We start from the raw sequence: 15,722 nt of genomic DNA, 5'->3' as shown, positions 1-15,722 counted from the left end.
ATCTGAAAACTTAAAGCTTTCTCAATCCTATAATAGTTGTACTTTTAAAACATAAGCCAAGCTCATCTCTACACACTTTCATCAAAGGCTGAGACCAGCACATCTCCTCTTTGACAGGAAGGAATTCATGAGTTTGAGGTAGAGGTTTGGTTGGTTATCAACAATTCAATGCTCAACAAAGCAGAATAAAAGTGTAAACTCTGGGGAATTCTCCCCAGTTAGCCGCTATTCTACTGAGTAACTCCAGTCTGCAGAGGTAACTACCTAAGAAGATGACTGGCAAGTGAAAGTGCTATAAATTGTACACGGAGGATACAATATATTAACAGAAAAGCCTTACATTCTTGGGATGGGAAATAGATTATTCTCTCCCGTGGCACTGCTGCTGCCTTCGCTATCCATGCTGTATCCACTGCCAAAACTACTGGCTGAGGAGCCAGTGGAGACAGAACTTTCTGCAGGTCGGTGATTAGTAGACCTTGCTGTACAGGGCAGGAACATTTGGTTACTAAAGTCTTGTAAGACATCAATACCACTGATATGAAGAAAAAATGTAATTTATCAAAATCACATTCTGCAAACACTTTCACTTATATATTTTACATTCAAATATTGCTTTATCATCTTTTGCAGATGAAGTTTGTTTTCACATAGAATAAGGTGTTCTAAATCAAATAGTACACCACCATATTTTTTTTCTCCTTTCATGTTAATATTTCAAATCAACAGCCTGAAGGAAAAAAAAAGGGGGGGGGTAGAATGTTTTACACTGCTTTTCTGATTAAAGTGATAGAAAACCAGTTATTTATCTGAAACATTTCATATGATAATCTTGTAAAAATGAGAGCCCCAGTGGGCCTTCCTCATATTCCTTGTGAAACGTTCTTTGCATTTCGTGATTTTGAGGAGAGGATTTGCAAAGATGTGTAAGCACGCAATCTACAGTCACAGAGAATATCCCCACCCCTCTTCAGACATAACACAGCTATACATTAAATTTCTCAACTGCTCCTACCCATCTGGATCTCTCTTACTACATGCACAGAATTTTAATGAACATATTTTGATGGGAGATGCCTTAATCTAATTTAACACCATTTGGTGCTAGTGTTGAATATGTTAGTTTTACTTCAGATTGCCTTATTTTGTGTTTTGGACATTACTGCACCACGTGAACAAATCATGCAGTATTTGGCATTTAGCAAGTTGAGAAATATAAAAGAAAAAGAACACAGTGACATTACACATAGTAATTAATACAGGAACAACAGAGTAACTACTCTCATATTGAATAACTCAATTGTCAGGGAATATTAATACAGGTTTGAGGAATTTTTTGCAAAATGTTCTCTAATACATCTGCTATCATCACGTTTCAACCTACTGAGCATATATACTAAAGATAGAAAATACTGTTCTGCAAAGATATTTTTCTATGAAGACTTAATGAGGTTTTATGTTATTTTGCTGAACTGTGAAACTCATTTTTAAGTAGTTAAAAGAGATTCTTCTTTAAAAATAAATTAGTCAAGGACCTAACTGGAAGTTTAATAAGAGCCAGAGCCCCAACAGTGTCTTGCTCTATACTGGCAATCAATATTTTTATGTCTGACTAAATGAATAATGTTTTTGGTGAAGAATGCTGCATGCTGCCTGATGTGGTGAAGAACGTTGCATGCTGCCTGATGTGGGACAAGGAAGGTGAGTGTAACTCCTCAAACATAATGGAAAAACAAGTGAGTAATTTGAACTATAAGCAATAAATGAAACAGTTCTTATATCATCAATCCTTGGGCAAACTTTAAGACAGAACTCTTCTATTCTTCACAGTGATTCTTCACTGGTAAACCAAGTTGCCATATAACTTTTTTATCTTTTCAACTTCATTAATATAGTTTGTTCCACTATTATCCATTGCCAGAAGTGGAATCTGGCAGTCTATATTGTTTTCAGATGAAGTTATTCATTAGCTCTATTCCAGATTGATCATAGTCAGCCTCCTTGGAGGGAAATACAAAGGAATAATTTTTAAAATCATAGTGTCATTAGCAGATACTCTTAATATCTCACCTGGAGGAAAGACACCCATGTTTTTCCAGAGAGACAACCAGCTGGGCTGACTGTGTGCAGTGGTTGCTTTATCACTTTCAGCTAGTGGTGCTATGAGTGAATTCCTATGCCTGTTGGTAACATGTCAATAAAATGCTGCTGAGAAATGCTGGGCAAGACTGATGTTTCAGAGATGAGAGATCAAACTCTCTGTTATGGTGTATTATTGCCAGTTTCCCTGTATTCCACAGCCTGAACTGTGGCTCTCTAATGACTGTCCCAAACTAATTCATTACCTCAGTTCTCATTGTGTTTGCATGACCTAAAGTTTCCCAATGTTTTCTGTTTGGAATTCTGAGGGTTCCTTTAGGTTAGGCTGATTTTTTTTTCTTTTTTTTTTTGTGCCAAGGCATGACAAATGCCTCACAGGTGAGTACAAATGGGAGATCAAGACATTGGCAAAACCCATGGAAGCCAAAACAGTATTGTGCCAGCACAGAAAGGAACCTTCAGTCCTTCCCTTAGACATAAATTTGGTGGTGTAGCATACATCTCCACCATAATATATGTGACCTGAAAGGATCTCTCATATCTAGGCTTTTTTTTTACTGACTTTGCTGTAAAAACTAGTGTCTGAAGTAATTTCTTGTGTCTTTACTGGTGGATTTCTAAAACCAGTAAGAACCTAGAATTTAGTTCAATCTGGAAAAGCTTGAATTAAGCCTCTAGAAATGGGTTAGAAGTTTTGTTTCATCTATTTATAACCATCCCATAGCTGTTTCTTTTGAAACTGCTGTATCCTGATTACACATTCAAAATGCTGCATTTTTAGTTTTCTACTGTTTTAACTAATTCACATAATTTTCTGTATTGATTTTTTTTTTTTTTTCTATAAGATAACTTCACTTGGTAAATGTTTATAATGGATCCAGGTTTAGATTCATGACTGGACTTTGAAAATTCTAAAGTTTAATTTTTTTTTTCATGTCTGTTCTATGAAAGTAATGAATCACAGTGTCAGTTTGTGACAAGAAATGAAATCCAGAAATAGATTTACAGCTGGTTCTGTGACAAATTCAGAATCTGGATACAGAGATCATCTCATAACTTGTGAGACACCCACATTTTCTACATGTTGGGATTTTTACAGACACATCTAGAACTCTAAGTTTCTGCTGGTTACGTACGAAACTTTGGAGTTCTAATGATGTGGCAATGCTTGCTGCCATGCAATATTTTCCCTGAGAGTTAGTATAACTATGGCTATATTTCCACTCTATGTGGAAAGATAGAACCTGTTCCATTCTCTTATGTTCAAGAAACTAGTCTGCACACTCATTTGCAGTCTTGCCCTTTCTATTTGAATAAACGCAAACATTGTCTTAGAAACTTTAACAAGAAAGTCACAGTTCACTGTGTTGCTCCTCTAGTCTTTACCAGTCTACATAAGGTCTGTGAAGTCCTAAAGTAACAGAACAATTTCCACCTTGCTTGGTCAATTGGGTTCATATCCACATAAAGGATGGGCAACTATTGCATTATATTTAGTTTCAATGTTACTTTTAATTATGGTATTAGGGCAGTTTAATTCTGAGCTACAGAGCTTCTGATTACAGCTGTCTATGCTAGAAAATTCTTTAGTCTTCAGATGTTGACATCAAAAGCAGGAGATACTTTGGTCTGTAGCATTTGAACAGTTTCATCTGGATTCCCTTGGGTCCAAAGATTAGATATTGTCATCTGGTATCACACTGGTGCCTGAAGATACAACGTGTAGTCTTGGTTTAGTGAAATCTACAATATTTGCCTGAATAGGAACTCAGGTGAAGGCATTTTCCATCATTTGAATATTAAGCATCCAGAGTGTGGAAGAGCTGTGTTTCATCGATTCCTTGCCCTTCCTCTTCCCAAATTATACCCTGGCTCTTAAGCCTCACACCCCCCACCCCTCCCCAAAAAAACCCCAAACCAAACCAACCCAAAAGGCAACTTTTAGAAACTATTAGAAAGCTTAAAAAACTTCAAAAGTACTTGTCATAGACAAGGTCTTGCTGCCAATTACATATGATTCTTAAAGCCCTACATTTTTAGAGAAATGACTCTTCAGACCTCAACAGATGGAAGAGACAAAGCTGAACTGAAGGTCATTATGCACCTTCATTTGGCCTCCCTCTGGGAGAAAGGACATATCCCTTCACTCCCTCCAGCCCTTTTTCTGTAAATTCTTTACACAGTTTATCAGATGCTTGGTACTTTTTAAAGACTGCAATATTGTGATGTCTGGGCTGCCCAGACATTGAACTATGAAGAATAGAAATATGAAATGAAAGTTTAAAGCTCTAATATTCGAGCATCTTTCTCTGAAGTAGGGCACAGATTTTCCTATTATACAAAGCAATTGTAGTGGTGAGATTTAATTTTTGTCTGTTAATCCTATTTTAGCTGGTAGTTCCCTAGATGAGATGAAATGTTCTCAACTTGGAATGGGTGTTAATGGGTACATATGTCACATTTAGGAGTTTGAAATGTGGTGTTAATGCTGCCTCTGAGTGATTCTGTTAAACTGCCTGTTTTACAGGCTCTGGCATGACCAAAAGTTTCAGTTCAACCATTCTAGTGAATAATATATAAATGAGCTGGAAAAGTTCCCAACTGCTTACAGTAAATATTTCAGATTCCAAGAAAGTGGATGATAATTTTACACCTGGTGTAGGACCAGGGTTTCCTAAGAAAAAAATTAAGATGGTTAGATAGGTACCTTTTTACTCTGTATGGTTTACAGGAAAAAGAAAAATTTTCAACAGAATGATGTTTGGATATGTATTCCCTTCTGCCTTCTCAGAAAAGAATTGCTGATTCAATAAGATGGAGGTTAGTACTGACCCCACCTTTCAGCTCCTTCTCTTTTATTTATGTTTTTAAAAATTCTTAGTAATATGGCGAAAATATGTATTGACTTATGCTTTGGCTAATGGTTCCAGTTAGAAAACAAACTTCTAGAACCAAGGAAAATTTGTTAGTCACACCTTAGTATGAAGAAAATATTGTATTAAAATCAATAAGACAGGAAATTTTGGAAGGCATATGATTTCACTTAATCTTTAAGAAAAGTCTGTTTTCAACAGAGAGCAGAGAAGATGCTTTGTTAAAACCTCATATAGGGAAGATAAATCACTCACACAAGACCTATCACCAGCAGCTACTAAATCAGTCAGCAGGAAAGTGGAAACAATCCTGCACTCTCAGCCACTCCAGCCTTTCTTCTACAGTGAATGGATATTTTTTAAGACTTAAATTTTAAAAAGTCGACTATACAGTTCTGTGGTTCATATGGAGGAAAGAACAGACTCAACCAGCAATTTGTCCCGGTGAATAAATTGTGGATGTTCCCCTTTTCCATTTTCTGTGTAGAAACAGAAATACACTGTCAAAACAGCTTGGGCGTGATGGTTCTGCTTGTGAACCAAACAGGCGGAGGGAAAAACGTCTTCAAGTATGGATTCAGGATTAAGTTTCCACAACTGGCCTCTAATTACTTGAAAAAAACTGTTCTTTTAGCTGTCTGTCTTCTGGGTGACAAAAAAAGTCTGAAAGCATCACGTTGAGACTTCTCAAAGAGATGCAAGCCCATGGGAGAAGGTGAAAGCACCAATCTGCTGTGTGCAATTTTCTGATGACCAACAGACATCAGAAAATTGGGAATGGGAATTTCACAGAGTGGCTTTTGGCAGAAGCTTGGCTGCCCTTCACTCTCAGTAGCCTTATGTTTCAAGTGTGCCAACTTCAAAGTGCCCCAAATGGCAGTTTTCCTGTTTTTATAAAGTGTTTGCTAGCATTAATAGCAAGAGCTGCTCCAGCTTTCTCTGTTAGGCTCTACAGGGTAAAACTGTTGCTGGGACTGCTTGTTGCATCTTCTGTGAACTGGCGAAAGAGTGGGGATACATAAACAACTGGTGATCAAACACATCTTCCTCAGGTCAGCCCAGACAGTTTATTTTCCTAATGCTCCCTCACACTGAACAGGACTTTAAGCCATGGTCTCCCCCATCTCAGCCACAGCTGCATATTAGATGCAGATTTGACTGCACAGTGAGCAGGGACACTTTGTGAAATTTCAAGACAACCTTTTACAGAGCAATTTACCATTTGAGCTGAGTAACAGAAGAACAACACACTTCTTAAATTGTGCTGAAGTAATTTCTTTACCCAGGAAAGCAATTCAGATGAAACAACTTTCCATGCACTCTGTAGGGTTAGTCTACCCTACAGAATTTTGAAAAAAGACTTTTGAAATAAATCTTTGAAATAAGTTTTGAAATAAGAGTTATCAAATGAAGAATCTCAGCAATTCTCTGAAATTACATGTCAGCTTGAAATGGTGGAAAAGTAAATAGCAGGAATAACCTAAGGAAAATGGGCCAGCTATTAGATTGAAACAAGGTTGAAAAGACAGCCTCAGATTACTGCTATCTGCAGAGAGTTGGGACAAACTGTTCTTGTTTTGATAATGGTTCTTGGAAGTGTGTTATTTGTAGCAACACGAAGGTCCATTTAACTTGGAAATTAGGGAACTAGTGACATGAGTCACTAAACAGCTTTGGGCTATAAATTATTTAAGTGTTAAAGAAATATCCTAAAATAATGTAGGAAATTAAAACATGGCATTGCCTATTAAATGTGTGAAAATGGATATAGACCAAAAGGGATCCCAAGTAAGCAGGTATTTGAAACAATAATCATATCCAATTCAGAAGATTTATATAACCTAGGAATCAATTTCCTTTCACTCCATTGTTGATAAAGCCAGTAAATAGAACTTAGGGATAAGGAAAATTCACGTAAATTTTAATTTCTTGCAGCTAAGTGGCTAGAAATTATATAGTGCTGGCTCAGATTTGCTTCATGGGTTGTACAGTGATGGCAATGTCTTGTTGCATGCATCACATCATGTTTCTGTGTAGTTTGACCTGTTATGTTGAAGCTTAAGTGAACTTGTGTCAAAGTCACTGGTTCAAGGCAGTTATAGGCAGGTGTACAACCTTTTGAACTAAAGTGCTTTAAACTGGCATTCTTTTAGATGTTTAAATTGATAGGCTTAATTTGGTATAATTCTGAAAATGCTGATGTAGAGTTTTGCTACTATAGGGATTCTAGCTAACAGTATCAGCTCTGAGAGAATATGTCCCGCTGACCAGTAAAATCACTTGACATACAACTGTTTGGAAAAGTTGTTGTGTAACGAAGGAAAATGCATAACATAAAAGAGGAAATGTTCTCTATGAAATGCTGCGGTGCTGCATTTTCTCCCCTCCACCTCACCCTTACCTCCCCCCGCCATTTTCAGGGACAAAAAATAATAATACCAGGTACATGTGTCAGAGGACATTTTTAAGAAATCTTGTGGTTTTAAATTGCTAGAGGTTTAATCTTGAAAAAAGCCCTTTCCATTATTGAAAATTAGACAGAAATTCCTGTAGAATTGTAATGTTGTTATTACCTTTAATTAGCAGGTATGTTTGGATCTTTAACTGAAACATGTGGAAATTTCTCTAGATCTTTAAGATTTGCTAACTAATTCAGGTGAGGAGTATAGCAGTGTTTATATGTTGGCATGTTGCTTGTTTGGCTGGGTTAATGTGAGCCAAATAGGAGTTGCCATGGCATCCATTAACAAATGATATGCAAGGAATAGCATATTGACTTGTAGCTTCTTTTTCATGCATGTCTGTTAGAAAGAATAAAAAATGCATAGGGCTTCAATGATATTGAGACTTAAATTCACTTACTGAGCTATTTACTATTTAAATATTAATTTACTGTTCTTCAAAGATGCTAGGAAGATTCAAAATAAATTTCTAGAAATTCTCTTATTTAGTCATAAAATGATGGGGTTTTTGTTCACCCTTGGATATTTTAACATAATAAAGGAATTGATTTTTTTATTGTACAATCATTGTCTTTTAGGGGAAAAGCTGGCACCTATTTTGTGCAAATAAGGAGAAGCCCATCAAATTTTACCCATTAAACTACATTCCTATAGAGAGCACAGGTCCCTATAAAAGTGTATCATTTAAAAAAATGAGCAGATGTGTAGATAAATGCTGAGTATATGATGAACAACATCTTTTATTTTTGTGCTCTGAACTTACTTCTTGAAGGATACAATTTCTACTATGGCGAGGCAGAGGCACTGTACCTTTCTGCTTAACACAGATGCTGAAGTTTTCTTCTGCTCCTTGTTTTTCTTATTCACTTTATTGGAAGGCATTAAAACTAAAGCATATTATTCATTCCTTTAAATCTATAAGCTAGGTTTAATAAGACTTTTTTGTATAAAATCAGTAAAAAATATATTCCAAATACACCTACTCTTTCATATGCATGTATTCAGAGAACTGGTGATAATCATCAGAACATCTCCAACTTTTCAGGTATCTGAAGAACTCTAAAATAATTTATTTAAAACATAACTGACCTACCAAGAAAACTCCATATAATGAGAAGATTCTTCTGTGGGATAAATTACTGACTGAAAACGTGGTGGACTGATTTACTCTGTGTCTAAAACTGACTCATCTGGTGGATAAACTCTAATACACAGATTTATGTTGAAGGGAACATGCTTAATTTTATGTGAATGTGTAATTGGAAATGATTCATATATTGCATAAAACCTAAATCAAATTAACTCAAGCGTAGGCACTGCTCTCTTCCTCTGACTTGGATCCCTGGCAACTTCTGGCTTCAAAGAGTTGGCTCTGAAATGTTATTGTTCCTCTCTGAGGGATGTGATTAGAAAGTGTAGCATGCAGTTGGATTCTTTGCAGATCACACTCTAATCTCTCATGGGCAATGAAAAATCAGGGTTTTTTAGACTTCAGGGTTTATTTTTAATTAACTTCTGTAGCTGAATGTTGGATTTTACAGAGGTTCTGAACAAAAAAACCCAATGTTTTTTGTTGTATCTTCACCTTAATGACTTGGATCCCTTGCAACTTCTGGCTTCAAAAAACTGATGATGGACCTTAGTTATCACAAAATATGCTATTTACACTACAGGTGCTGGTTTAGTTTATGATTTCCTTGTTACTTCTCAACAGACACACTTAATAACTGACAAAATAGACCAAATAGAAAGGGTCCTAGGCATCAGATCTAGGGAAGGATTTCCCTGAGACATTCTCAGAATGACTGATGATTCTTGCCCTGTTTGGTTTGTTGTTTTTTCTAGATCCAGTTCAATTCAAGAAAAAAATATGAAAGTATTGTGAGACTAGATAAAAAGAGGACACTCTTTCTGAGGGTTATCTTAGGCATAGAAGGACTTCACAGCATAGAATCATTTCCATCACCGTTTTGTACTTGGGCTGAAAAAATCCAATTTCGCTAAAATGTGATGTTGTTTAATCAATGCACAGAGAAATAGCAGTGGTAAAAAAAAAAAATAAAATTGTGGATTACCTGTAATGACTAATGACTTCCTTAGTAAAGGGGCTTTGAGACACAGTAATAAAAAAATGCTATGTTGCCAAGATGACGATGTTCCAGTCATTAAAACCAGTTCCTAATGTGTTCTTTTCCAAGTACCAATAAAGTAGGCTATAATGGAGGTGGGTACCACAAACATGCATCATCCCTTTAGGAATGGACTTGGAAACTGATGATGCCCTAATATTCATAGTTCACAATGCAGGGCAAATCTTCTTTTATCATCTCTCCATCCCACAAAGAAGTCCATAAGTTGGAAGTTATTTTGAGTATCTTTGGTGCTTTTCCACTAGAGGATATAGACTCATCTCCTTTCACTTTCATACTCCACAAAACTGCAGTGAAATCATCTTGCTTTTCATTCCTGCTAAAATTCATAGAGTCATTAACCTCAAAATGTTAACTACTGGCCCATCTCATATGAATAAATTTGGACAAACTACCTTTGGTACAAAAAAGAGAAGCCAAAATATCTCAGAGGTCTGAAACCAGACTTACAAATATTGTGTAGGTGACCCTGCATTGTGTTCATTTGTCGGAAGTAAAAAGACAAAATACTACATCTCTCCATAACAATTCTAACCTTTTATATATATTATTGTAATGTGGACTCTTATTACTTATAATGTGGGCTCTTATTCCCATAACTCTTTATGATGCTTCCAGTATTGCTAAGACAAGTACATATCAGTACATATTCTTTTTGCAATTTTAAAGTAAGGAAGATAGAATTACAGTTTGTTGGTACAGGTACTTCAAGCCAACAGACTCAGTATTTCCTTATTATAAAAGTATATCGGAACCTTAATTCAATCTTATATCACAAGCAAAATGTTTTGAATTACTTGTCTATTGAAAAGGAATCACCACGGGACTGCGAGAGTTTGCAATAAAACTCAACAGACACCTCAAAAGATCATAAGAGTCATTCAGATTTGAATGGTCTACTCCCCAGGAGTGGTATGCAGCTTTCAGACAGGATGCCTGAGCTCGTACCATGACATACTCTGGTTCAGCCTGAGCTGAGTGTTTAGAGTTGAGCTGTAGAGTAATACAGTGTGTGCTTGTGTAAATACATGAATTTATGGTAGAATTCTAAAGGCTCTCCTAAGGAAAAAAAAAAACAACTTGTCATTTCTAAATATGTTTAAAAATGTCTTTTGCCCTGTTATTTAGTTGTTTCAACATCACGCTAGTTGTCTGAATGACTTGTTGCCTTTAGAATATATTGTCTAAAGTACCATTTCCTCTTTCTCTCTTGCACCCCTCTCAGCCAGCTTGTATTGTCCAATGTGTGCAATGGTGTTGACAGAAAAGCCTTCAATGAATCTTAAGAGTTTAAGAAGGGATTACAGCACAAGAGAACATCTGGGAGTTCAGTCAGTACATTTATTTGGATTATCCCTCAGATTCCATGGAAATAAACAAGATGCTCCAGAAGTCAAAAGAACAGTGGCAATTGGAACTGATTGAGATTCTGGCTCTTTATTTCTGATGCGGGAATAAATTGGTGATATGTGGTATTACAGGTGCCTACAAGTAGAAAATAATTTTTAAAGATGCTAATAGGAAAATTATCAAGAGATTGAACTATACATGGATCAAAACTCCTTTCCTTTCCACTGGTGGTTTGAAAAATTATCTATGCTAATGACTATTGACATGATAATTGTGTTGGAAGAGGAAACAGGAATTGTCATTTTCCCAATTACATTTTCAGAAACAAAAATGTGCAGTTAGGCTTTTGTCACAGTACAAGAAATGTCCAATCATGCTTAAGCAGACCAGCTTGGATGCATGCTTTTTATTAGGCAACAACATGAGCAAAGCTATACTACTTTTCAACAGAATTCCAAGTACTCCAGTGGAATGGAAGTGCACACATTTGTTGTTTCATAATGCTTCTTAGCACAGCTTTTCATTATGGATTTATGCGCTGATAGGTGGAAAAATCAAGCAGAGTTCTTGATTCATGTTAACATTTACAGCACTTAATGGAGGGGTAAAGGAAATAATTAAATATCGCAATGAATTAGTTGACATGGCAAGAAGTATTTGGGATGTAGTTGGTTTCTTAACCATGTCTTTCTGCTCACCTCCTTCAGGCTTGACTGGTCCATCAGACATCACTTTCCTGAGGGCTAGTTGGCTTTGGTCTTTGTTGTCATTGGCTGGTGGAGGCAGATTGTCAGACTGAGTTCTTTGAATAGGGAGGACTCCTGCTATGCTGTGTCTGTGCTGCTTCCTGGCATGATTAGACTGACCGCTTTTATGTGCTGCTGTGGCAGTGTGGGTGAAATGGAAACCCAGAGTATGTATCCTCAGATGGAACCAGCTTAAATGTTATTCATGCAAACAGAAGTGGGGTTTTTTTCTGTATTTAAGTAAATAGTGTTTCCAAACACCAAAGAGACACCACATGCACAGCATTAAAGAGTATCAAAACTGGCTGTTTCTGTATTAATGACAGTGAAGACAAGGGAAATAATTTTTTCCCCAGTTTTGCATTATACCATGGTGAATTTATGGCATTTCAACAAATCCTAAAGACAAACACAATGACTTCACAGTCAGAGAGATTTAATTTGCCATCAACTAAACCCTCAGCTAGCAATCAGATGATACGGGTCTGAAGTGTACTCTGGAGAGTAACCCTTTTGAATTGAATAGTTTTAATTCATAAACCCATTTGAAGTTGTCAGATGAAATCTGTCTTGACCCTTAATCAATCCATGGTAAAAAAATTACTCAAAAAATTGAACTGTGACACCTGACTTAGCTCTCAACTCCCTTTGAGTTTTCTAACTTGACAACATTGTTGAAATCTGATGTTGTTACTGGCTCTGTGTGTTTAATGGTTTTGCACTTATTGTGTTTAATGTTTTTATTGTATTTCTGTTCTGCTCATCACTAATACAATCTTATCTGAGATATAAAGGTTGCCTTATATTTCCTTTCCAAAAAAAAAAATAGATATTTACAGTCATGTTTCAAAAATAGAAATCTCAGCCATGTAGTTAAAAAAAAGTTTCTTTAACTTCAAATCTTCTTTTGTGTGTATAGAACTGTCCTTCATGATTACTGCTTATAGATACATCCTGTTATTAATGTGGTCTCAGTCTTATGCGCAATTTGAACAGCTGGCAGTTGCATCTCTGCAGATTTTGATTATTTCATTGGTAGGTATTTAGTGACATCAAAACACAATGGACTTTTCTGTGAGTCATGCACAACCATGGAACATCATGGACCATGAGTGAAGGGACTGATGGAGAAACAGCCAGTTTCACTGCAGTCTTTACAAAATAAATAAATAAATAAACAAATAAAAGACTTCTAAATACAAGAGTATATCGTAATTATATGTATCCACACACAGGCACACAAAGAAAGACATTGAACAGAGTGAGCACAGTGTGCCAAGGACAAGGGGAAAAAAAATAGCCGAGAAAGGGGAAGGACAGCAGGGAAAAAGGCAACAGATGAACATTAAGCTGCCATGCTGAGGAATTTATTTGCGTCTTTTACTTGGTTGGAGGCGGAGCTGCTGAACAGCGGCTTCAGCGGCAGCGATGGCCGCCCCAGCGTCCTCCAGGTGACTCTGAGTGACGCTGGTTTTGCTTTGGCTGCGTGATGGACCATGAGAACGCAGGTGTCCTTCCGAAGAGGATTTGGAGCTCCCCGGGCTGCTGTGGGATTTCTCAATGGTGGGAACCTGCATGTCTACCAGGGGAATGAAGAAGTACAACTCTTGCATTTATTAAAAAACAAACAATTTCATTCTCTTTCTCTTGACTGGTTCTTTCTAGCTTAATTCCAGGACAAGGAATAAAGATTAAGCTGTGCCTTTCCATTTAAAGTATCAGGATATATCACGATTAGGAAACTCTTATGAAGCATTGTTTTATGCTTCCCAACTGTTACCTGGCCCAGGGAATAATTTATTTAGCATTGGTTTTTAATAACCTGTGAATTAGACCTCGTGCACTGGTTCAAACTGGTGGAATGATGGCATTTCACTTTCTATTCTCTAGTACGTCAAGGCTAAGCAGCATCACCTACACCAGTACCAAGCACTTAAAAAACACAAGTCATTTTATCCTGAATAATGCCATCAAGAAAATCACAGCCTAACTTACAATATCTTCTATACTTACCTCTAATTCACAGACATCTTATATAAGACACCAATCCCTGGAAAAATGTTACACAGAGAAATAGAGAGGAGATGGAGCAGAGTCTTGTCCCTCTGAGGCTCTCATTGGGATTGTAGATGGAATGTTTTTTGCTTTGATAGGACACATAATGTGTTTTAAGAGAGCACCTGTCCACTGACTACTTAGTATAAAAAAAAGAATTAGAGATAAATTTCTTGGACCAGGAGACACTGAGGTCAATTCTGCTTTTGTAAACATTAGTATATTTCTACTGTATGAGCTCCACTGATTTCCAATACAACTGAATTGTGCTGCAGTCCATTATCATTGACTGGAAATGCATCTGCATTATTGCACCATAATTGTTGTTCTATAAAATATAAATGTGGCACTTTGAGAAGAAAAAAGTTCCACAGAATATTTAAGGAACACGAAAAATAGAAAGCTAAATATGTATTGAGTTTGCTCAAGGCTATCAAGAAATGAAAAGAGCACAGAATCTATAGCAGATGTGTAAAGCATGTAGAGTCTGTATGCTGTTGTTTTAAGGACATAATTGCTCAGTAAGTTGGCTGGCAAGACTGAGACAATTTAAGCCTTGTCTCCAACTAATTAATCACAGAGATAAACAGATTTTTAATAAAAATATATACAAACATCATACCAGTATCTTTATTTTTCTATTGGAACTTACACATAGCAAAGGTTTACATATCATCTGGGAAAATATTTCATATCAGTTGCACCAAGTCATTCCTACCCTTGGAGGGGTCCGGGAAGATTCCATGACTTCTGCTCTTGCTGACAGATGGTTTTGGAGATTGCTGGCTACTCTTTTCAGAATGAGCTTTCCCATGATCTATGTTTTCACTCTGTTCTTTAAGAGGATACCACCGAGGAGTGTTGTCAAGCTGAGAGATGCTGGATAATTCGATCAATACCTACAAATAAATCAAAGTATGATATATCTGTATCTGACCCATTAATGACTGCATACAGCAGAAGAAACTAGAGTTGTGTTGTCAGAAGTTGCAAACAAGTGTACAAGCATAGGGTATAAGGCTTTGTGCTGACAGATTCCAGACGCTCTGAGCATACTGTGACCCCAAATCCAGATTCAATAGCATATTGTGATACAGGCTAACACATGGCCAGAGTATTATAAACCACCTGTTAATGTCTCAATCTCTGAGGGTCCAGCCCTTGAAGATTGGTTTTAAATATTTTCAGCGAGACTGCTCTTCAGAGGTGTTTTGTAAAGCAAAAGGTTTAATAAAGAAAAATATCAAAATAACAAATGCTACAGAAAACAAATGAAAAGGCGTGCACAGGTGTCCGAGAAAACCCTGCTAGAAACACTCCAAAAATTCCTTTGCTTTCTTTGGGCTCTTTCCTAAATACTGAATGTTTGAGGAGGGGCAATTTGGCTTGCTGCCAGTGAAATTAACAGTAGGCTTTGAGTTACACTCTTGGAGCCCAATCCATGCTCCTGTGCTGGTGCCAAGCCAATTACAATGAGAAAAACACAGAACTTTCTAGTTAAACTTCCTAAAGTGTCTAAAGGTAAACTGAAACTCTTTCCCTATTTGGAAGCACCTGCTGGGTGTGGAAAATGCATTCCAACAACATTGGTGTGTCTGAACCAATATGTCTTCTCTCCAGGACCTCAGCAAGGAGTATCAGCTGAGTCCTTTGATTACGGCACAGCTCCACACAAAGACAACTGGGCAGTTTAGAGGGAGGCTTGTGTGCACTAGCTTGACAGCTACAGTAAAAAAAAAAATCAAAAAGACATTCAGCCATTCTTCCTCTGTACAGGCATATTCTAACAGGACAACCACGCAATACAATTTTCTGCCTTTTATGAGTGCTTTAAAAAGGGGAAAAAGTTGCATATTTTTTTTTATTAAGGTCTTCAATATTGAGACTCATGCTTCTTGATTCTTTTAAAAAATTCGCATATGCAGAAGTAGCAACAAAAAGAAAACATAGGGTTACTCTTGCACTTCACTAAAATAATAGAATTCA

At 36.8% G+C, this 15,722-nt stretch overlaps 1 protein-coding gene and 1 long non-coding RNA gene across 7 annotated transcripts in view; one reads left to right on the top strand and one right to left on the bottom strand.

Annotated features, from left to right (window-relative positions):
• PCLO (piccolo presynaptic cytomatrix protein) overlaps nt 1-15,722 on the bottom strand; it is a 322,274-nt gene that overhangs the window by 48,706 nt on the left and 257,846 nt on the right. For 2 of the 6 annotated variants that reach the window (XM_066182777.1, XM_066182778.1), the window contains exons 19-22: nt 14,455-14,635; nt 13,066-13,260; nt 11,634-11,816; nt 341-482 (exon numbers count right to left, since the gene is read on the bottom strand). In XM_066182777.1, coding sequence (XP_066038874.1) covers nt 341-482; nt 11,634-11,816; nt 13,066-13,260; nt 14,455-14,635 — 701 coding nt within the window. The remainder of the gene's footprint in view (nt 1-340; nt 483-11,633; nt 11,817-13,065; nt 13,261-14,454; nt 14,636-15,722) is intronic. The other 4 variants (XM_066182780.1, XM_066182781.1, XM_066182779.1 and 1 more) reach the window with 3 other exon arrangements.
• LOC136289226 (uncharacterized) lies at nt 801-14,432 on the top strand. Its single transcript, XR_010720742.1, has 3 exons — nt 801-1,701; nt 7,557-7,629; nt 10,811-14,432. It is a non-coding gene; the product is annotated as an uncharacterized lncRNA (long non-coding RNA).

The sequence above is a fragment of the Chamaea fasciata genome, unplaced genomic scaffold, assembly GCF_029207755.1.
Source record: "Chamaea fasciata isolate MVZ Bird 193981 ecotype frontalis unplaced genomic scaffold, bChaFas1.0.hap1 SCAF_5, whole genome shotgun sequence".
In the NCBI taxonomy this organism is placed as follows: Eukaryota; Metazoa; Chordata; class Aves; order Passeriformes; family Sylviidae; genus Chamaea; species Chamaea fasciata.
This window is presented reverse-complemented; position numbering and strand designations above follow the sequence as displayed.